Source organism: Bubalus bubalis, chromosome 20 (assembly GCF_019923935.1).
Source record: "Bubalus bubalis isolate 160015118507 breed Murrah chromosome 20, NDDB_SH_1, whole genome shotgun sequence".
Classification (NCBI taxonomy): Eukaryota; Metazoa; Chordata; class Mammalia; order Artiodactyla; family Bovidae; genus Bubalus; species Bubalus bubalis.
In genome coordinates this window covers 38,575,770-38,599,220 of record NC_059176.1, presented here as the reverse complement: position 1 = coordinate 38,599,220, position 23,451 = coordinate 38,575,770, and the positions used below count along the sequence as shown (strand labels likewise).

The 23,451-nt window shown below is 40.9% G+C and overlaps 1 protein-coding gene across 7 annotated transcripts in view; it reads right to left on the bottom strand.

The window, feature by feature from the left end:
- SCAPER (S-phase cyclin A associated protein in the ER) overlaps positions 1–23,451 on the bottom strand; it is a 414,652-nt gene that overhangs the window by 70,339 nt on the left and 320,862 nt on the right. For all 7 annotated transcript variants that reach the window (XM_044933045.2, XM_025271386.3, XM_025271383.3 and 4 more), the window contains 2 exons: positions 16,980–17,212; positions 204–359 (listed from right to left, as the gene is read on the bottom strand). In XM_044933045.2, coding sequence (XP_044788980.1) covers positions 204–359; positions 16,980–17,212 — 389 coding nt within the window. The remainder of the gene's footprint in view (positions 1–203; positions 360–16,979; positions 17,213–23,451) is intronic.

Below are 23,451 nucleotides of genomic sequence, written 5' to 3'. Positions count from 1 at the left end.
AAGAAAAATAGGCTCCGATAGGAGCTTGTAGCCAGGGAAAATGAGAAACATTAGACAAGTCTAATAATAAGGACAGAGGTAGCACAAATATGAAAAGAGGCCAAGATGACCATGTACATCCCTATGAAATGACTCCAGAATGAGCAAAGTCCAAGAGATGTTTCAAAAGTGGAGTCCAGACTGACATCGAGTAGAGGCCTTACCTTCCGGTGACAGCAAAGCAGAGCGTGCACATTCCCTGTAAGAGTCCTGCGGCATGCTGCAGAAACACAGCCATCTTGGGATTCTCATCCACTGGGCCTTGCACCGAGAGGAAGCAGCCACAAAGCTTGTCGATCAGGCCGATGTTCACCACGTAGCTAGATGTGGGGACAAATATGTGTTACCAATGTGCATAGCCTGGTAACATCTTTCCCTTCAAAAAGTTTAAGTGAAAGTTGCTCAGTCGTGTTTGACTTTGTGACCCCATGGATGTAGCCTCCCAGGCTCCTCTGTCCCTGGAATTCTCTATGCCAGAACACTGGAGTGAGTAGTTGTTCCCCTCTCCAGGCATCTTCCCAACCCAGGGATTGAACCCAGGTCTCTCGCATTGCAGGCAGATTCTTTACTGGCTGAGCCACCAGGGAAGCCCTCACCTTCAAAGAGAAACCTTAATAAACATAGGCTTAGGCCTTTCTAACAAGCAAAGACAACACAGGTTTGAATACAACACCTTACGCAACTATTTCCTTAGATTTATCCCTGAATAATCAGTTATTTCTATGAATGGTTCTGTTTACTTCTGTTGGCTACTCTAATGCTATTTTCTTCAAGAAAGTGATTATCTGATCATTCTCACCAGTCTGCTGCTGCTGCTGCTGAGTCGCTTCAGTCGTGTCCGACTCTGTGCGACCCCATAGACTGCAGCCCACCAGGCTCCCCCATCTCTGGGATTCTCCAGGCAAGAGTACTGGAGTGGGCTGCCATTTCCTTCTCCAGTGCATGAAAGTGAAAAGTGAAAGTGAAGTCGCACCAGTCTAGAGTCTGACAATAACTGAAATGATTTATAAGGATCTCTATACTCTTGAAAAGGAATACTTCATAAAGTACTAGGAGCTAAATTCACTAGAATGCAAAGATTCAGGATGATGCTACTTAGGCACTCTTGTTATAACCTAAACTTTCAATGCCACTGTAGATTCTCTACTTTTTAAAAACCTTATCACCATTAAAGAGTATAACAAGCAGCAAGAATCCAATTGCCCTCTGTTATGAAAAGTACCAGTTCTGAGAGTTGACAATATCACTTAAGAAGTTACTCTCATCTTTTCAGTCTATTAAACAGTTTTCTAGAACTGTTTATTAACCCAGATCAACAATAGTAGCTATTAGTTCACAAAGCAGAAATAATTGAAAATATCTGAAGACTATAAAGTACCTTGTAGATAAATCAGCCTTAGCTTAGAGATTTTATACCAATTCAGTGCTACTGCATTCCATATATGAAAAGTGAAGGACTCTGAATACAGCAGTTCTGAAAATCAACACATACAATCTTTCAGTGATATGTGCAAAGGAACTGATGCTTCTGCTTGTAAGTGCGCTAAAATCCCTATCACTATTCATTTACTAATACACTTCTTTTGTAAAAGGAAGGAGAATCTGATGAATAATTCATGTTGGTAGCCTCTTTTAAGTTTACTATTTACAAGGCATAAAATAATGTTCCCTTTCTCTTTTTATGTTAGGAAATATATTCATCTGGTTACTGAGCATCTCCCACAGTTTTAAAATTGGAAAATATGAAATGATGACCACCAGCCCTATTATCTTACAATAAAGGAAAATGACATATTGACATATTAAACCCTTGTCCTACAAGTTTCTGGATGACCATGGGCAAATTACCTTGCCCTTCTTAGTCTGTTTTCTTTTTGATGTGACAGCGCTAGTAGAAGGTTCTTGTGATAAGTGACTGATAAGCTAATACATGCAAAGAACTTGATATATTTTATAATTAGTTTTATTGTTACTAGTAGTAATAATGGCAGTATTTTAAAAATAGATGCATGCATACTTACTAGTCGTAAATACAATGAAAAATTAACACAACATAAAATACCATTTCACAAATATTAGACTGATAAAAATCACTACGTATGTTAACATAAACACTGATAAGGATATGAGGAAATGGGACACCTATCCTTTACTAATGGGAAGTGTACTCTTTGGAGAACAATTTGATGTTACTTGGTAAAGTTGAACATGGATTTATCATAGGATTCAAAATTCTTACTGTAGGCATATGCACTTGAGAAACTCCCATACAGGTGCAAAAGAAGCTTATACAAGGATATTCACTGTATCATTGCTTGAAATAGTGAAAAAATAGAAACTACTGCCCTCAAATAGGTGTGCAAACTCGGTATTTATTCATTTAAAAAAATGTCTAGAGCAGTTAAAATGAATTAATCAGAATTATATGCATCAACATAAATAAATCTCAACATGTTATGTGAAAATAGAAACTGAAAGAATTGTATGATAGCATTTATGTAAATTTTAAACACATACAAAACCAGAAATGTTTATGTTTATTATATGAATATATATAAATATATATACACTATACACATATATATTACACATACATATATACAAATAATATAAAAAGTGCATGGGAACTATATACACATACTCTAACTCTCTCAAGAGATAAATCACTATGTAAAGGAAAGGAATGTAGATGGGGAGTTAGCTGTACCTGCCACATTTGGTTTCTTACCAGTATGAAAAAAGATATAAGATAATATGGAAAAATGTTATCAGTTACTGAAAAATGATGTCAAGTTGGTACACAGGTATTGATAATTTTGTAAGGTATAGGTTGATACAGTACATAAACTCATCAGATCAGATCAGATGAGTCGCTCAGTCGTGTCCGACTCTTTGCGACCCCATGAATTGCAGCACTCCAGGCCTCCCTGTCCATCACCAACTCCTGAAGTTCACCCAGACTCACATCCATCGAGTCAGTGATGCCATCCAGCCATCTCATCCTCTGTCGTCCCCTTCTCCTCTTGCCCCTGATCCCTCCCAGCATCAGAGTCTTCTCCAATGAGTCAACTCTTTGCATGAGGTGGCCAAAGTACTGGAGTTTCAGCTTTAGCATCATTCCTTCCAAAGAACACCCAGGGCTGATCTCCTTCAGAATGAACTGGTTGGATCTCTTTGCAGTCCAAGGGACTCTCAAGAGTCTTCTCCAACACCACAGGTCAAAAGCATCAATTCTTTGGCGCTCAGCCTTCTTCACAGTCCAACTCTCACATCCATACATGACCACAGGAAAAACCACAGCCTTGACTAGACAAACCTTTGTTGGCAAAGTAATGTCTCTGCTTTTGAATATGCTATGTAGGTTGGTCATAACTTTCCTTCCACGGAGTAAGAGTCTTTTCATTTCATGGCTGCAGTCACCATCTGCAGTGATTTTGGAGCCCAGAAAAATAAAGTTGACACTGTTTCCACTGTTTCCCCATCTATTTCCCATGAAGTGATGGGACCGGATGCCATGATCTTCGTTTTCTGAATGTTGAGCTTTAAGCCAACTTTTTCACTCTCCTCTTTCACTTTCATCAAGAGGCTTTTGAGTTCCTCTTTACTTTCTGCCATAAGGGTGGTGTCATCTGCATATCTGAGGTTATTGATATTTCTCCCGGCAATCTTGATTCCAGCTTGTGCTTCTTCCAGCCCAGCGTTTCTCATGATGTACTCTGCATAGAAGTTAAATAAACAGGGTGACAATATACAGCCTTGACGTACTCCTTTTCCTATTTGGAACCAGTCTGTTGTTCCATGTCCAGTTCTAACTGTTGCTTCCTGACCTGCATACAAATTTCTCAAGAGGCAGATCAGGTGGTCTGGTATTCCCATCTCTTTCAGAATTTTCCACAGTTGATTGTGATCCACACAGTCAAAGGCTTTGGCATAGTCAATAAAGCAGAAATAGATGTTTTTCTGGAACTCTCTTGCTTTTTTTCATGATCCAGCGGATGTTGGCAATTTGATCTCTGGTTCCCCTGCGTTTTCTAAAACCAGCTTGAACATCAGGAAGTTAACGGTTCACATATTGCTGAAGCCTGGCTTGGAGAATTTTGAGCATTACTTTACTGGCGTGTGAGATGAGTGCAATTGTGCGGTAGTTTGAGCATTCTTTGGCATTGCCTTTCTTTGGGATTGGAATGAAAACTATTCTTTGCAGCCAAAGATGGAGAAGCTCTATACAGTCAGCAAAAACAAGACCAGGAGCTGACTGTGGCTCAGACCATGAACTCCTTATTGCCAAACTCAGACTGAAATTGAAGAAAGTAGGGGAAACCACTAGACCATTCACGTATGACCTAAATCAAATCCCTTATGATTATACAGTGGAAGTGAGAAATAGATTTAAGGGCCTAGATCTGATACATAGAGTGCCTGATGAACTATGGAATGAGGTTCGTGACATTGTACAGGAGACAGGGATCAAGACCATCCCCATGGAAAAGAAATGCAAAAAAGCAAAATGGCTGTCTGGGGAGGCCTTACAAATAGCTGTGAAAAGAAGAGAAGCGAAAAGCAAAGGAGAAAAGGAAAGATATAAACATCTGAATGCAGAGTTCCAAAGAATAGCAAGAAGAGGTAAGATAGCCTTCTTCGGTGATCAATGCAAAGAAATAGAGGCAAACAACAGAATGGGAAAGACTAGGGATCTCTTCAAGAAAATCAGAGATACCAAAGGAACATTTCATGCAAAGATGGGCTCGATAAAGGACAGAAATGGTATGGACCTAACAGAAGCAGAAGATATTAAGAAGAGATGGCAAGAATACACAGAAGAACTGTACAAAAAAGAGCTTCACGACCCAGATAATCACGATGGTGTGATCACTCACCTAGAGCCAGACATCCTGGAATGTGAAGTCAAGTGGGCCTTAGAAAGCATCACTATGAACAAAGCTAGTGGAGGTGATGGAATTCCAGTTGAGCTATTCCAAATCCTGAAAGATGATGCTGTGAAAGTGCTGCACTCAATATGCCAGCAAATGTGGAAAACTCAGCAGTGGCCACAGGACTGGAAAAGGTCAGTTTTCATTCCAATCCCAAAGAAAGGCAATGCCAAAGAATGCTCAAACTACCGCACAATTGCACTCATGTCACATAAACTCATAGAAAATTTAAATATTTTTGAAGAGAATAATGACAAACCAAAAGAACATTTGAAACCTGTAAGATAAGGGTTAATGTTTTATTTCCCAGGTTTATTGAGATACAGTTAATATACACATCCTTTAAGTTTAGGTATACAATGTGATGATTTGTGTATTGATTACAAAATATTACTGTTTTCTAGTTTCACCCCACTGATCAGAGAAGATACTTGATATAATTTCTATGTTTTTGGATTGCTGAGACTTCTTTTGTGGCATAACATAGGATTCATCCTTGAAAATGTTCCATGTGTGTTTGAGAGCAATATATATTTTGCTGCTGTTGGATGGAGTGCTCTATATATGTCTATTAGGTCCTTTTGGACTAAGTGCTGTTTAAATCTGCTGTTTCCTTATTGATTTCCTGTCTGGAAGATCTATCTATTATTGTTGGGTGTTTCTTGTTGCTGTGTAGTTGCTAAGTCATGTCTGACTCTTTCACAGCCTCATGGACTGTAGCCTGCCTGGCTCCTTGGCCATGGGGTTTCCCAGGCAAGAATACTGGAGTGGGTTGTCATTTCCTTCTCTAGGAATTTATTGTTGAGAGTGGGGTATTAATGTCCCCACATATTACTGTATTGTTGTTCTCCATTTAGTTCTGTTAGTATCAGTTTTATATATTCAGGGGCCCTAACATTGGATGCATAAATAATTACTTACTGTCGTATCTTTGGTGGATTGACCCCTCTATCATTATATAATGATCTTCTTTGTCTCTTTTAACCATTTTTAGCTTAAAATCTATTTTTGTTGATATAAATATAGCTACTCTTCCTTTCTTCTGGTTACCATTTCTTTGAAATACACACACCCCTTTGCTCTCAGTCTTTGTGTCTTTAAAGCTAAAATGAGTCTCTTAAAGTGAGTATGTTGTGGGATATTGTTTTTATCATTCAGCCTCTCTGTGTCTTTTGATTGGAGAATTTAATCCATTTACCTTTAAAGTAATTACTGGTCGCTAAGGACTTTACTATTGATATTTCACTAATTATTTTCTATTTTGTAGCTCCCTTGACCTGTGTTCCCTTTCTTGCTGTCTTCATTTGTGATCTGATCACTTTTTGGGACTGTATGCTTTGACTTCTTTATACTAAGTGTATCTACTATAGATTTTTCTTTGGGAAATCTTTTTATTGCATTCTGTTTTTTTAATTAGTTAATTTTAATTGGAGAATAATTAATTTACAATATTGTGGTGGTTTCTGCCATACATTGACATGAATCAGCCACGGGTGCACATACATGTGTACCCCCATCCTGAACCCCCCTCCTTCTTCCCTCCCCACCCCATCCCTCTGGGTTGTCCCAGAGAACTGACTTTGAGTGCCCTGCTTCATGTATCAAACTTGCACTGGTCATCTGTTTCACATATAGTAACATACATGTTTCAATGCTATTGTCTCATATCATCCCACCCTCACCTTCTCCTATGTAGTCCAAAAGTCTGTTCTCTACATCTGTGTCTCTTTCACTGCCTTAAGAGACACATGTACCCCAGCGTTCACTGCAGCACTGTTTACAATAGCCAGGACATGGAAGCAACCTAGATGTCCACTGGCAGATGAATGGATAAGGAAGTTGTGGTGTATATTACATTCTGCTTTAAGTTAGTAAGTTTGACAGCATACAGAAAATTTATGCAGTTGTCCCTCAGTATCTGTGGGGGATTGGTCCCAGGACCTGCTGTGGATACCAAAATTCACCGATGCTCAAGTCCCATCATTGGCACTCCATATCCTTGGTTCTGCACCTGTGGACTCAACCAACTACAGACTGTGTAGTACTATCAGTTCAGTTCAGTTCAGTTGCTCAGTCATGTCTGACTCTGCGACCCCATAAATTGCAGCACGCCAGGCCTCCCTGTCCATCACCAACTCCCGGAGTTCACTCAGACTCATGTCCATCGAGTCGGTGATGCCATCCAGCCATCTCATCCTCTGTTGTACCTTTCTCCTCCTGCCCCCAATCCCTCCCAGCATCAGGGTCTTTTCCAATGAGTCAGCTCTTCGCATGAGGTGGCCAAAGTACTGGAGTTTCAGCTTTAGCATCATTCCTTCCAAAGAAATCCCAGGGCTGATCTCCTTTAGAATGGACTGGTTGGATCTCCTTGAAGTCCAAGGGACTCTCAAGAGTCTTCTCCAACACCACAGTTCAAAAGCATCAATTCTTCAGCACTCACCTTTCTTCACAGTCCAACTTTATAGTATTTATTAAAATAAAAACTTGGATGTAAGTGGACATGCACATTTCAGACCTGTGTTGTTTAAAAGTCAACTGTATTTTTATTTCTCCTTCCTCATATTTCAGGTTATTCATGTTACAGTTTACATGTTTTTATAGTGTTCATTCAATAACAAATTTCTGTGGTTATGGTTATATCTATTACATTTGATTTTTCACTTTCAAACTAGCTTGTAAGTGAATTTTATGTATCACCATTATAATACCAGAGCTCTGATTTTGACTATATGGTTAGCATTACCAGTGAGTATTACACATCCATATGTTTTTATCTTATTAATTATCACCTTTTTCTTTAAACCTGAAGAATGCCCTATAGTATTTCTTGTAAGGGAGGTCTAGTGGTGATGAACTTCCTCTGCTTTTTTTGTTTGAGGAAGTCTTTATTTCTCCTTCATTCCTGAAGGACAGCATTGCTGAGTACAGCATTCTTGGTTGGCAGTTTTTTCTTCAATATTCTGAAAGGCTGTGCCATAGGCTGGGCTTCTTGATCAGGCTGCTGGCTGTGCTCTGCTCTTGAGCAAGACTGCTGGCTGGCCTCTCTGGTTGGAAGCGGTCTCCAGTTGTATCTCATAGATGGGTGGGTCTAGAAACTGTCTCTGTGGTTGAGAAGAATTTTGTCCAGGCTCCATTATAGGGTGGGGTGCAGGCTATGCTCTGCAGCTGAGGATGGGACCATAGCTGGGTTCTGAGGTTTCCCAAGGTTACTGTTCAGTCTTCCTGGTTATGTGGGGTCAGAAGCTGAGCTCAACAGTTGGACACGGCTGCTGGCTTGACTCCCTGCCTGAACAGGGCTGTAGTTTGGACTCTGCAGCTGCCTAGCTTCCATAGCTGACCTTCCTGTATGGTCAGAAATGAAGGCAATGCTGAGCAAGAGGGCACAGATGATGACCTGCTTTCCTGCCCAGGTTACGTGGTAAAACAAGCTCTATAGCTGATACAGCCTGGGGACCCTAAACAGCAGAACTGCCAACTGAATTCCCTGACCAGATGGGGCTACAGCTCAACTTCATATATGGGCAGAGCTGCTGCCTGGGATCTCTGCTTGGGCACCACGGTAGCCAGGAGCACAGTCCACCAAGATCTGAGTGCTGAAGCACCACACTCCCCTGTTCTATTTGCTCCCCAGTGGTCAAGCCCTGCAGATTCCCCCAGTAATCTTTGTTAGGTGAGACCAAAGTGGAAGTGTCCCACAATGCTGGGGGAGCTAGATGTGCATTTGGGCTCCTTAGTACTGGAGGAACCACAGGCTGGGGGAGCTAGATGTGTATTTGGGCTCCTTAGTACTGGAGGAACCACAGGCTGGGGCTGCATGCAGCACTGTGCTGCCTGTGGGAGCACAGTGTGTACCTGCTCCTCTTACCCTTCTAATGAGGCACTTCTTGGTCTCTGAGGTCCAGTGGCAGATGCTTCAGGCTTACTCACTTTGTTTATTCTGAGTTTTCACAGTGGTTCTTGTCTATGGATAGTTACTATTTGGGCTTCTAGTGAGGCCATCTGTTTGATGGCACAATAAGTTCACAAACAATGAATGAAGACCTTGTAAATGGAGCATTTACCACAGGGAATGAACACTGATCCTGACAAATAGGAGTATCATCTACAGCACTGGGATCCATTTCATAGTACAAGATGGTTGGCTGTTCTTTAGTATATTCCACCCATATCTCAGAAAAGTTCTGGAGGCCAAAAAAGCCAAGATTAAGGTGCCAGCAGGGTTAGATTCCTGTGAGGCTGCTCCTTTTGGTTTCCAGATGGCTGTCTTATTGCTACCTCTTCATGTGGTTGTTCCTCTGTGCAGGTGCCTAATGATTTTATCATATACCAAGAGCTTTTACAACTAAAAAAGTCAATACCTCCAATAGGAAAATGGGCAAGTACATGAATAGGCAACTCACAAATGACTGTCTGAGTCATCAAGGAAGTCCTATTTAAAATGGCCAATGAACATTTAAAAATGTGCAGTATCACTACTAATATAAAGAAATGAAATATTTTCACCTCTCAGTCTGGCTAAGACTCAAAAGAATGATGCTATTCAACACTGTCTAGGCTGAAGGTAAAAGGACATACTCATATGTAATCTCTCAGTTCAGTTCAGTTCAGTCACTCAGTCGTGTCCGACTCTTTGCGACCCCATGAATCCCAGCATGCCAGGCCTCCCTGTCCATCAACAACTCCCAGAGTTCACCCAAACTCATGTCCATTGAGTCGGTGATGCCATCCAGCCATCTCATCCTCTGTCGTCCCCTTCTCCTCCTGCCCCCAATTCCTCCCAGCATCAGAGTCTTCTCCAATGAGTCAACTCTTCGCATGAGGTGGCCAAAGTATTGGAGTTTTAGCTTTAGCATCAGTCCTTCCAAAGAACACCCAGGGCTGATCTCCTTTAGAATGGACTGGTTGGATCTCCTTGCAGTCCAAGGGACTCTCAAGAGTCTTCTCCAACACCACAGGTCAAAAGCATCAATTCTTTGGTGCTCAGCCTTCTTCACAGTCCAACTCTCATATCCATACATGACTACTGGAAAAACCATGGCCTTGACTAGATGGACCTTTGTTGGCAAAGTAATGTCTCTGCTTTTGAATATGCTATCTAGGTTGGTCATAACTTTCCTTCCAAGGAGTAAGTGTCTTTTAATATCATGGCTGCAATCACCATCTGCAGTGATTTTGGAGCCCCCAAAAATAAAGTCTGACACTGTTTCCACTGTTTCCCCATCTAATTCCCATGAAGTGATGGGACTGGATGCCATGATCTTCATTTTCTGAATGTTGAGCTTTAAGCCAACTTTTTCACTCTCCTCTTTCACTTTCATCAAGAGGCTTTTGAGTTCCTCTTCACTTTCTGCCATAAGGGTGGTGTCATCTGCATATCTGAGGTTATTGATATTTCTCCCAGCAATCTTGATTCCAGCTTGTGCTTCTTCCAGCCCAGCATTTCTCATGATGTACTCTGCATGTAAGTTAAATAAGCAGGGTGACAATATATAGCCTTGACATACTCCTTTTCCTATTTGGAACCAGTCTGTTGTTCCATGTCCAGTTCTAACTGTTGCTTCCTGACCTGCATACACATTTCTCAAGAGGCAGGTCAGGTGGTCTGGTATTTCCAATTCTTACAGAATTTTCCACATTTTATTGTGATCCACACAGTCAAAGGCTTTGGCATAGTCAATAAAGCAGAAACAGATGTTTTTCTGGAACTCTCTTGCTTTTTTTCATGATCCAGCGGATGTTGGCAATTTGATCTCTCCACGTAGGACAATTTGGCAGTTTGGATCAAAATCCTTAATACACATTCTTTGACCCCAGATTATACTTCTCAAAGTTTAATAGAAAACAATAATCAATTACAGGGAAAGATATTCTTTACAGTGTTATCTATAATAGTAAAATACTAGAATAAACCTATTTAAGTAATAGGTCACCTGAAGCAAATCACCTTGGGCTTCCCAGGTAGCATTAGTGGTAAAGAAGTGGCCTGCCCATGCAGGAGACATAAGAGGTGTGGGTTTGTTCCCTGGGTAGGGAAGATCCCCTGGAGGAGGGCATGGCAACCTACTCCAGTATTCTTGCCTGGAGAATTCTTGTGGACAGAGGGGTGAGGCTACAATCCACAGGGTCACAAAGAGTTGGACATGACTGAAATGACTTAGCACACATGCATGAAGCAAATCAATGCCACATAATCAAATCCTTGGAAAGCCAGTAGAAATTCATTTGCAAGTTTCTGTTGATTTGGAAAAAAATAAATTAAAAAGTATGACGAAAAAAGTATGACATAAAAAGTATGTATAAGTATTACAATTTGTTTTCATAAAATAACCACATATATGTACACCAAAACCAAAATTAAAACCAGTGGTTATCTTTGGGTGGTGGGATTAAAGACAATGCTTGTATATTAAAAAATGCATTGTGATCTTCTATGTTTTCCAAATTGTTGTAGTAACTCCTACAGCGCAATGGTAAAAATACAAATAATTCAATTAAAAATAGGCAAAGCACATGAATAGATGTTTTACCAAAGAACAGATACAAATGGCCAGCAGATATAGGAAAAGATGTTCAACATCACTAATCATCAGGGATATACAAATCAAAACCACAATGACACACTACCTGATACCTGTTAGGATGGTTATTATAAAAAACAAACAAAAAAGAAATCCTAAAAACCAGGAAATAATATTGGCAGGATGTAGAGACAAAAGTGAAACTTTGTACACTGTTGGTGGGAAAGTATATTTGTAGAGTCACTATGAAAAACAGTGTGGCATTCCTCCAAAGATTACAAACAGAAGCACTGTATGATTTGTCAATTCCACTTCTGGGTATATATCTGAAGGAAATCAATCACTATCTTAAAGAGATACTTGCACTCTCATGTTCCCTGCAGCATTATCCAGAGTAGCTAAGTGTCCATCAGCAGATGAATGGATAAAGAAAAGTGGTAAAGTTGTATATAGGGCTTCCCAGGTGGCTCAGAGGGCTTCCTGGGTAGCTCAGCTGGTAAAGAATGCACCTGCAATGCAGGAAGAGACCCTGGAGGCTACCCACTCCAGTATTCATGGGCCTCCCTGTTGGCTTAGATGGTAAAGAATCTGCCTGAAACGTGGGAGACCTGGGTTCAATCCCTGGGTTGGGAAGATCCCCTGGAGGAGGGCATGGCAACCCACTCCAGTATTCTTGCCTGGAGAATCTGCATGGACAAAGGAGCCTGGCAGGCTAGAGTCCACGAAGTTGCAAACAGCTGGACACAACTGAGCGACTACGTATACACACACAGATGGCTCAGTGGTAAGGAATCCGCCTACCAGTGCAGGAGATGCAAGAGACATTGGTTTGATCCCTGGGTGAGGAAGATCCCCTGGAGGAGGAAACAGCAACCGATTCCAGTAATTTTGCCTGGAAAATTCCATAAAGTTGGACACAACTGAGCACACCTGCAAAGTGGTATGTGTGTGTATAAAATGAAATATTATTCAGCCATAAAAAAATAAGGAAATCCTGCAATTTGTAACAATATGGGTTGCCCTTGAAGGCATTATGTTATGTGAAATAAGTCAGACAGTTAAAGGGCAAATACTGCGTGGAATCTGAAAGGGTTGAACTCTCAGAAACAGTAGAATGGTTGCTGCCCAATGCTGGCAGTGGGTAGGGGAAAGGGGGAGATGCTGGTTAAAGGGTACAAACTTACATTTATACGATGAGTAAGTTCTAGGAATGTAACACACAGCATGGTGACTAAAAGCTACAGTACTGCACTACCTACTTGAAACTTGCTAAACAGTAGCTCTTAAATGTTTCAGTACACACACACACACAAAAGGCAATTATGTAAGGTGATGGAGGTGTTAACTAACAGTTACTGTGCTAATCATTTTACCCTATATATATATGTGTAACAAATCATCACCTTGTACATCTTAGACTTACACAATGCTATATATGTCCACCCATATCTCAATAAAGCCAGGAAAAAAACCGAATTGCAGAGCTTCAGGACTGACCCATTTCCTTGGCAAATTTCAAACCAGTTTGTTTTTTCACATTGCATTTTGTTTCTGTCCTATACATAATACTGCTTTCCTAGAACTATGCTAAACACTTGAAATTGGCAATATTTGCATCTTACAAAAAAATTCCAATGTTTTATAGCCAAAAGATACTATTTGGATATTCTGTTAAAGGTTTTTTTTTTTTAATTTGTTTTTGTATCCCAGGACCTTGTAAAGTGTCTGGCATAAAGTGAGTACAAGTGGCAATATTTTGAGGTGATAAGATATTTCTGAGGCTCTCTTAGGGCTAGAAACTTGACTGAACCTTCTAAAATAGGGAGAATAAACACTGTTATTACCTCATCTCGGTTAGAAAACCCCCTTGACTCTTCCATGCCAGATAAGAAGAGAAAAGGGACATATGTCAGAGTGATGTACCCTCTTCCAGCTCTACCTTAGTGGTACAGGCAAGAGATCAGTGCCAAAAACTGTGCTGGAACACTTCCCTCACAACTTTGCAATGCTAGAGATTTATAAACCGACAAAAAAGGTGCAGGTTGCAGCAGGGAATGGAGTGAGATTTCCTGTCGGTTCATATTTGAGAAGGTGAGAAAGAAAGCATGAGACTATTTACATATATTCTGCTTGCTTCACTAGGAAGATCTGAGATAGAGTTTGTGGTCCTACACACAGGGATCATCAAGCCAGCTAGCAATACATTATCTACAAGAAAACAATATTTACCAAAAGTGGTTCAAGCCAGATAGAGTGACATCGTTTTGCTCTGAAGCACTGTAACTGCCTATCATCCTTTTAAAGTTACATGAATTATTTGGTTTGGCAGATCATCACTGTTATTTTTCCCCCCAGTAACCTTTTTTTTTTAATGAAGGCTCTGGTAACTATAATAATAAGTGTAAAAATGTAGGTACTGTCTCCTGGAAGGCCCATTGGAATTGCACTGAAGCATTTGGCTGAGCCTTCTGCCTCACTGTAGTTGAGTTGTCTGGATGACAAGAATGCAGGGCTGCTGCATCACACAGTAGCCCAAGGGAGGATGCTGGGACTCAATGGCATTTATCAGCAGGGAGGGCCAGGTTCTACAAACCAAAAGGACATGGGGAAATTGAATGAGATCAAGCAACAGAGAGAAAGGCCAGGGAGGGTCAAAGTCAAGTGCTGCATGATAAATGGTCTGTGGACCCAAAGGGCCTGCCTAGTACTCTCGAGCAATAAATATGCTTGGGGAGAGAGGGCAGGTGGCTGCAAGGGACAAGTTAACAAAGTAATCAAGGGTAAGAAAGATCCTGAATGAAACAACTGTTTCCAAGAAAGCACTACAAGAGACCAGATGAAATTTATGAACTGAGAAAGAAGCAAATGCAGAAGAGGGCATTCTCTTTCTCCTATTAACCTACTATAAGCTTCAAAGAGTAACAAATTGCATGGGTTTTGGGAGTCAGAGATCAGTGCAGATCACAGAGGAGTTTCTGCTAGGTGGGACAGGTAATTGATTAACACCAGATGGAATCCTGTTGGGAAATTAAATGTCCTATCTGATTCCAGATTCACCAGGGAAAAAGAATTTGAATGTCAGAGTAGGAATAAATTTCCCTGGAGAAAAGGTGACCATGGAAGGAAACAGGGTTGACCTTAAACAGGTGTTAGAAATTGCCACATTTGTGTAGAGGAAAATACACAGCTGTTGGAAGTCTAGATAGACCTGAGTTTCAGTCTCAATTCTCCTATTTAAATTTTAAACTTATTCATTACATAACCTTGGGCAAAGCACTTAACCCCGCTGAGCAATTTCCTTACCTACAAAGTTTGAACAACAGACTGGTTCCAAATAGGGAAAGGAGTATGTCAAGGCTGTATATTGTCACCCTGCTTATTTAACTTATATGCAGAGTACATCATGAGAAACGCTGGGCTGGATGAAGCACAAGCTGGAATCAAGACTGCTGGGAGAAATATAAATAACCTCAGATATGCTGATAACACCATCCTTATGGCAGAAAGTGAAGAGGAACTAAAGAGCCTCTTGATGAAAGTGAAAGAGGAGAGTGAAAAGCTGGCTTAAAGTTCAACATTCAGAAAACTAAGATCATGGCATCTGGTCCCATCACTTCATGAGAAATAAATGGGGAAACAGTGGAAACAGTGACAGACTTTATTTTTTGGGGACTCCAAAATCACTACAGATGGTAACTGCAGCCATGAAATTAAAAGACACTTGCTCCTTGGAAGAAAAGTTATGACCAACCTAGAGAGCATATTCAAAAGCAGAGACATTACTTTGCCAACAAAAGTCCATCTAGTCAAGGCTATGGTTTTTCCAGTGGTCATGTATGGATGTGAGAGTTGGACTATAAAGAAAGCTGAGCACCAGAGAATTGATGCTTTTGAATTGTGGTGTTGGAGAAGACTCTTGAGAGTCCCTTGGACTGCAAGGAGATCCAACCAGTCCATTCTAAAAGAAATTAGTCCTGAATATTCATTGGAAGGATTGATGCTGAAGCTTAAACTCCAATACTCTGGCCACCTGATGCAAAGAAATGACTCATTTGATAATACCCTGATGCTGGGAAAGATTGAAGGCGGGAGGAGAAGGGGACACCAGAGGATGAGATGGTTGGATGGCATCACTGACTCAGTGGACATGAGTTTGAGGAAACTCAGGGAGTTGGTGATGGACAGGGAGGCCTGGCATGCTGCAGTCCATGGGGATGCGAGGAGTCAGACACAACTGAGTGACTGAACTGAACTGAACAAAGTCTGAATTAGAAATCCTACACTTACAGGGCTGCAAAGCCTCTACTACAATACCTTACTCCCCTTCATGGATCACAGCCTTGCGTAACTCAACAAAGCTACTATAAGCCATGCCTTGCAGGGGCACCAAAGACGGAAGGGTCATAGTGGAGTGTGTGCGAGCTAAGTCACTTCAGTCGTGTCCAATTCTTTGTGATCCTATGGACGGTAGCCCACCAGGCTCCTCTGTCCATGGGATTCTCCAGGCAAGAATACTGGAGTGTGTTGCCAAGTCCTTCTCCAGGGGCTCTTCCTGACCCAGGGATGAAACCCACATCTAATTATGTCTCTTGCATTGCAGGCAGGTTCTTTACCACTAGCGTCACTTGAGGCAAAACTACAGAGGATCCAGAGGATATCATTGTCCTCTAGAGTTTCTACACTTTCTGTGCTAAGTCACTTCAGTTCTGTCAGACTTTTTGCGACCCTATGGACTGTAGCCTGCCACGCTCCTTTGTCTGTGGGATTCTCCAGGCAAGAGTACTGGAGTGGGTTGCCATGCCCTCCTCCAGGGGATCTTCCCAACCCAGGGACTGAACCCTTGTCTCTGACATCCCCAGCACTGGCAGGCTGCTTCTTCACTACTAGTGGCACCTGGGAAGCCCCTAAAAGATTGTTCCTTTCCACACCGGGAGTCGAGAGTTCTTTGTCATAGTGGAGAGTTCTGACAAAACGAGGTTACCAACTCAATGCACGAGTTTGAGCAAACTCTGGGATATAGTGAAGGACAATGAAGCCTGCCATACTGCAGTCCACGGGGTTGCAAAGAGTCAGACACAAATTAGCAACTAAACAACAACATAATACATTACTAATAATGGGTGCTACAATTAATGATAGCTATTATGAGTACTTAAAATCTGAACCAAATTTATAAGCAGAGATGACCTGAGATAGGGGAATTCTTAGAAATTCTTTGAGTTGGAAAGAGTTGACAGCAAAAACAGTTATAAAAAGCTTGGAAACTACCTATTCTAATATTGAATATTAAATACCAAGAATGACAGATGAGTTTTAACTATACTGCTTTTCATTAATAGGATTTTCCTTCTCTCTACAAAATGTGGTATATTTTCTGTCAGGAATTTGTGGATGGTGTGAGAACAATTGCCATTACATGGGCCCTGAGACTTAAAATTATTTTAAAATATTTTTTTTAAACCAACAAGTTTTAAGAAATCTAGAAATTTACCTGATGAGGTCCTGAACTCGACTGTTAAAAGCATCACCTTGTGAGGGTTTGCTTTTCATTTCCTGTGTTGATATTTTTGGTGTAGTTGGCTGGCTGTTTCCATCTGGTCGATTGGCAATCAGGCAGCCAAAAACCGCAGCACTGACTTTGAGAAGTCCAGTTGTCAAGCCTTCGAAAACTTGCTTATTTGTATTTCTTCCCAAAATAGCATTATTTTCATCTGGAACATAAACCTAGATGGAAAAAATACAGTATTGTATTTCAATAAAACCACCAAAAATGAACAGAGATGATATGGAAAGTTTCTGGAATCATAAATAATTTTGAAATTCTAGAAGTGCTATTTGAATGCTTGAGTACTGGTTCTAAAGTCAGACTGTCAGTTCAAATCTCAGTTTTGCCCCTAGTAGCTAGGTGTCCTTGGGCAGGTCGCTACTTCCAATTTTCTCATAAAACAGGGATAATGACATTACCGATAACATAGGGTTCTTGTGAGGACTAAATGAGCTAATAACATAAAATGCTTAGCTCATCCTAAGCATATAATAAGCACTCAATAAATATTACTTATTCAACTGAATAAAGTATTAAAAATTTGTATAAACTTAGAAAACAAACCAATTGGCTAACTGATAGCACTGCTATGGGAAGCACACTGACTGAAACCACCCATCCTGGTCAGACACCATAGTAGCCACGTGTGTGTTATTTTACAACAGGAGGTCCTGGCAAGGAGCACGGAACTAATAAGCCAGCACTAGCCAGAAGAGTTCAGGAAAGGTCAAAAAGAGACACCACGTGTCCAACCACCTCCCAGAATCCTTCTTGCTGGCATCCATCTTGGATGAGCAATGCGTGTGTCATTAGGAAGGACTCTGAGTCAGAATGACTGGCCAAAGACAACCCAGAGACTAATCCCATCACCATAAAACCCTAGACTGCGAGCCACATGGCAGAGCAGTCCTCCTGGGTTCCCTTACCCTACTGCTCTCCACTTGGGTGTCCCTTCCCAATAAAGTCTCTTGTTTTGTCAGCACATGTCTCCTCGGACAGTTCATTTCTGAGTGTTAGACAAGAGCCCACTCTTGGGCCCTGGAAGGTGTCCCCCTTCCCACAATAGCACTGTTTCTTGTCAAAGTAGATTTTTAAAACATCTAATATAAATTCCTCTATGAGGAAAAAATTTGCATTTCTTATTACAAAATGGTAAAATATAATAGTATTTCCCCTAATACACAGGGTCATATTGAGCCGTTTACTTATAGTTTACAGGAAGTAATATGGCTGTTAAAAGTTGGACAAGGAGTCAGAACTTGGGCTTGGGTTCCAGCCCCAGCTATATGATCTTAGACATGTTCCTTAACCTTTCTGTGTCTCAGTTTCCTCAACTGTCACATGAAGATAATTACAGTATCCAATGAGTCAACATATGTAAAGCCTTAGTACAATGTCTGGCTCATAGGCAAGGCCCACAGAACTGTCATCTGTTCCATCCAAAAAGAAGTACCAACTGCAACTCTTACTATGATTCCTACTATTACCAGCAGTAAATACAACTGGGTATGAACAGCAGCTCTCACAGAGAAGGATGACTGGAAGCACGGTGGCTAGATATGTAATTACTGGGCTGGGAACTCTGTGCTTTGGCATGTGATATCGGCTACTTAAGGGTTCACTCTTCCCAGGAGCAGAGGCTCCTGAAGACCTTGCTACCAAGAAAGGGGCAGAGACAACAGGCCAGAGATGGGGAGGAAGAAAGTTTAAAGGTGGAATCAGATAGCTTTGTGTTCAAGTTCCAGTTCCTCCTCTAGCAGGTCACATGACTTGAGGTAAATACTTCACATTTACAACTCAGCAAATCACCATGAAGGCACAATTTTCCTTTTCCTTTGCAAACTACAGAAAGAATATGAGAAACACATTTCTGGGTAATGTCAGGGTTCTTCATACATCACAAATTTTCATATTCCTTTCATTTCAAAAAACTGGTACTGATACTAAATATTTCAAATAAAACACTATACACGTGCTCTTAGCAATCTTTCCCTTTTCTAGAAGCATTTTTACCCAGTAATCAGATCTTTTAAAAATACACTTGAGAATCATGAAGATATTAAAGACTTCTGAGATACCAAAATTAATGTCATTTATTTAATCACCTACTCATCTAACATTTGAATATCCAGTATGTCCATGGTCAAAGAAACAGAGATTCTCTGCTTACCGTAAGGACATTTAGACCCTGTAGACTCTGATTTTACAAATAAGTGTAGCAAGCTGTGGCTTACTGGTTTATAGTAGAACAGAAAGAACAATATGAAGGAGAAGTGGTGGCCATTTTAGAGGTAGCAAAGTGAAAGTGAAAGTCACTCGGTCGTGTCCGACTCTTTGCAACTCCATGGACTGTACAGTCCATGAAATTCTCCACGCCAGAATACTAGAGTGGGTAGCCTTTGCCTTCTCCAGGGGATCTTCCCAACCCAGGGATAGAACCCAGCTTTCCTGCATTGCAGGTGGATTCTTCACCAGCTGAGCCACAAGGGAAGCCCAAGAACACTGGATATGGGTAGCCTAGCCCTTCTCCAGCGGATCTTCCCGACCCAGGAATCAAACCAGGGTCTCCTGCATTGCAGGCGGATTCTTTACCAACTGAGCTGTCAGGGAAGTGCAACATGACACTATTCTTGAAGCTCAAGAAAAAAAAAGATATAAGAATACTAAAGGCTCTGCAATCTGAGACTCATTGCTTTTATTGGACTCATTTTTTTTGCACTGAAATTATTATTTACTAAAAACAGTATTTAGCTTATATGCAGAGTACATCATGAGAAACGCTGGACTGGAAGAAACACAAGCTGGAATCAAGATTGCTGGGAGAAATATCAATCACCTCAGATATGCAGATGACACCACCCTTATGGCAGAAAGTGAAGAGGAACTAAAAAGCCTCTTGATGAAAGTGAAAGTGGAGAGTGAAAAAGTTGGCTTAAAGCTCAACATTCAGAAAACGAAGATCATGGCATCCGGTCCCATCACTTCATGGGAAATAGATGGGGAAACAGTGGAAACAGTGTCAGACTTTATTTTTCTGGGCTCCAAAATCACTGCAGATGGTGACTGCAGCCATGAAATTAAAAGACGCTTACTCCTTGGAAGGAAAGTTATGACCAACCTAGATAGCATATTCAAAAGCAGAGACATTACTTTGCCAACAAAGGTCCGTCTAGTCAAGGCTATGGTTTTTCCAGTGGTCATGTATGGATGTGAGAGTTGGACTGTGAAGAAGGCTGAGCGCCGAACAACTGATGCTTTTGACCTGTGGTGTTGGAGAAGACTCTTGAGAGTCCCTTGGACTGCAAGGAGATCCAACCAGTCCATTCTGAAAGAGATCAGCCCTGGGATTTCTTTGGAGGGAATGATGCTGAAGCTGAAACTCCAGTACTTTGGCCACCTCATGCAAAGAGTTGACTCTTTGGAAAAGAGTCTGATGCTGGGAGGGATTGGGGGCAGGAGGAGAAGGGGACGCCAGAGGATGAGATGGTTGGATGGCATCACTGACTCGATGGACGTTGAGTCTGAGTGAACTCCGGGAGTTTGTGATGGACAGGGAGGCCTGGCGTGCTGTGATTCATGGGGTCGCGAAGAGTCGGACACGACTGAGCGACTGAACTGAACTGAAAAACAGTATACCTGTTTATGCTCAAAAAGACAACCTTAAGGTATTAAAAAAAAAAAAAAAGGCTAAATTATGAGCCACAACTTATTTGGGGTGGGGTGCAGAGAAAAAATGATGAAAACTAACATTTCTTAGGGTTTTCTTCTATGCCAAGTATTTAAGCATTTTCCTTATACCATACGATTTGGAGAAGGAAATGGCACCCCACTCCAGTACTCTTGCCTGTAAAATCCCATGGATGGAGGAGCCTGATAGGCTAGAGTCCATGGGGTCACAAAGAGTCGGACACGACTGAGTGACTTCACTTTCACTTCACTTATACCATCACATTTAATTTTTGCAGATTAACATCTCTGGATGTTAATCAGAGACAGCAGTTAACACATCCAAGTTTCACAGCTATAGTTAAAGAGCTGGGATTGGAACCTGAGTTTGTTAGACTCTAAAGCCACGTGCTTTCTCTCACCCCACACCAACTTCCCACTGGCCATCTCTTTTTCCTAGAATTCTGGAGAAACTGTCTCTAGTGGAAGGAGGTGAAAACTGATCATGGGTCAAACACTGCCTTTCTGATGTCTTTTCCATTAAAAGTTCTTAATAAGAGCTTTACTCGTGACCAAAGAGCATGAAAATATTTTATTTAAAGATTGTTGGAATAATTACGAATGAAATATACTAAGCCTCTTATTCAGAAACCATAAATGTGGTTCAGGGACCAAATGTCACTTCTTCATCAGTCCCCTAAAATAAGCTCAATCAAGGTCAAGTAAATCAGATATATGTTTACACTATTTTTATATTCTTTGTCCACAGCTGACAACTTTTGATTTTTCTCTTCTATTGGGGATTTCTGCTTAATTTTAGAAACACCATTTTATCAGTTTCTTATAAATTAAACAGAAATGCAAAAATTTCTCTAACAATTTGCCAGTTATACGAAGAACCCTTGTGGTCTGCAGGAGCCAAGGAGCTCTCCTCGTTAGGAGCCAAGCCCCACTTGTTAGGCTCGTCATGGTGAACCCTGGGACCAGGTACCAGGGTCCAAAGGCCCTCATTGTACTGAAGTTTTATTTTTCTCACCCTGATTTCTTATTTTCCAACAGTCTAAGCCCCTCACCTCATCAGATTTCCCCCCAAATCTGTTTTTCTAATTTCCTCATTTAACATTGATCCTTTCACTGTTGAGAATAGTTTTCTTTTGCTTGTAACCCTTGGTGAAGACTTTGTCTCATCAGGACATCATTTTACTCAAACGGTCACAGAAGCTTTCCTCATCCTTCTATATAGATTTTTCTTCTGCTAGTTTAAAATCATTTTACTGCAATGTTTAATAGGAAACTGATGTTTCATCTAATAAAGAATTTCAAAACTGCCTGAATTAAGGTATGAGAGGGCTTATCTTCAGTTAGACAAAAGGTTCTTTCTAGTCTTCAAGAATGAGACTTGATAAAGAGAAACTTTAAGGAGAAGGTACCTAACACTGTACAGGCCATTCTATTCAGAGCAGCACTCTGCACTGCTCTCTTTGTCTGGCTGGCTATCACTGTTACTTGCCAGAGGTAAAGTAACTCATTAGCGGCCTGCTCTTCTGGGACACTGAGTAGATGAAGTGCATATCTAGAGTTCTGATATACGCTTAAACCCTAACACTTGAGTTTGAACTTCCTTCTAACACTGCTGCTGAGCCAAGGGCACACTGCAGGTTCAGGGGCCCGTCCTTTAGGAAAGGTGTTCTAGCAACATCCTCCCCTCCCCCTGCCCACTGTCTATTGCACACCTGGTTTACCTGGGTCTGGAACACATTCCATCCTGGGGTGGGTGGTCTGTGGAGGGCAGGGGAAGGTTACCTTCCCAGCATGCAGCCGTGTGTGTGACTTTACCACCTGCCGGAATGTGCCAGGCTTGGCCTGGGAAAAACCAGAGCTATGTAGCTTTTGGCTCCTTTCAATTTGTCACTTCTGAGGCAGAAATCTAAAAGCCACAGTTTCTCTTCAATGGATGCAAGGTATTTCCTTTAGTATATTTCTTTAGGATACACTGGTGTGGTCATTATCTTACTCTCACAGAAGCAGCAAACTATAAGTTGATTTCATGTACATAGTTATTAAATTTCTCCTTCCTCTCAAAAAACATTTGGCCCTCTCAAAATCTGCAGATATTTCATATAGTTTTAGATTTAGAAAGAAACTTAGAATCAGATTGTTTCATTTTATAGTTGAGGAAATTATGGTCCAGGGGAGAAAGAGATTTTCCTAAAAAGAAAGAAACCATCAGGGCTGAAATAAGTACTGTTCTCTAAACCTACTCCAAGGAGAAACCCAATATCTATAGGGCCAAGCCCTGAAGCAAAGTGTTTTAGCAAAATTAAATTAAGTCACTATCACTTTTAAAAGACAAGCTCATATTCTTTTTCCCCCCCAATACCTCCTACCATGTTTCAAAAACTTCCTACATTCTTTTTTGCAACCCAGAAAGATGCTTTTATTAGTAGTATAAATCTATCCCTCTGTAATATGATTCCATGAGAGACAAAATTAACTTGGTAATCAGTGGTAATACTATCCAACTAATTTTCAGTATTGTGAAGTTGGGTTTAAGTATTTTTAAGTTGTACAGTGTGTTCACAATGGTTGGAATATGAATTAAACTCACTAAGAACCAATAGGAGATTGTTTAGAAGGCTCCTACCAAGTCAGTGTCAGAGTATAAGGGAAAAAAAAAAAAGGCAAAAAAATGTAGAAGGGCTCCAGCATCAGACACAGGTTTCTGCATTGTTGGCACCATTTTACTTCCTTA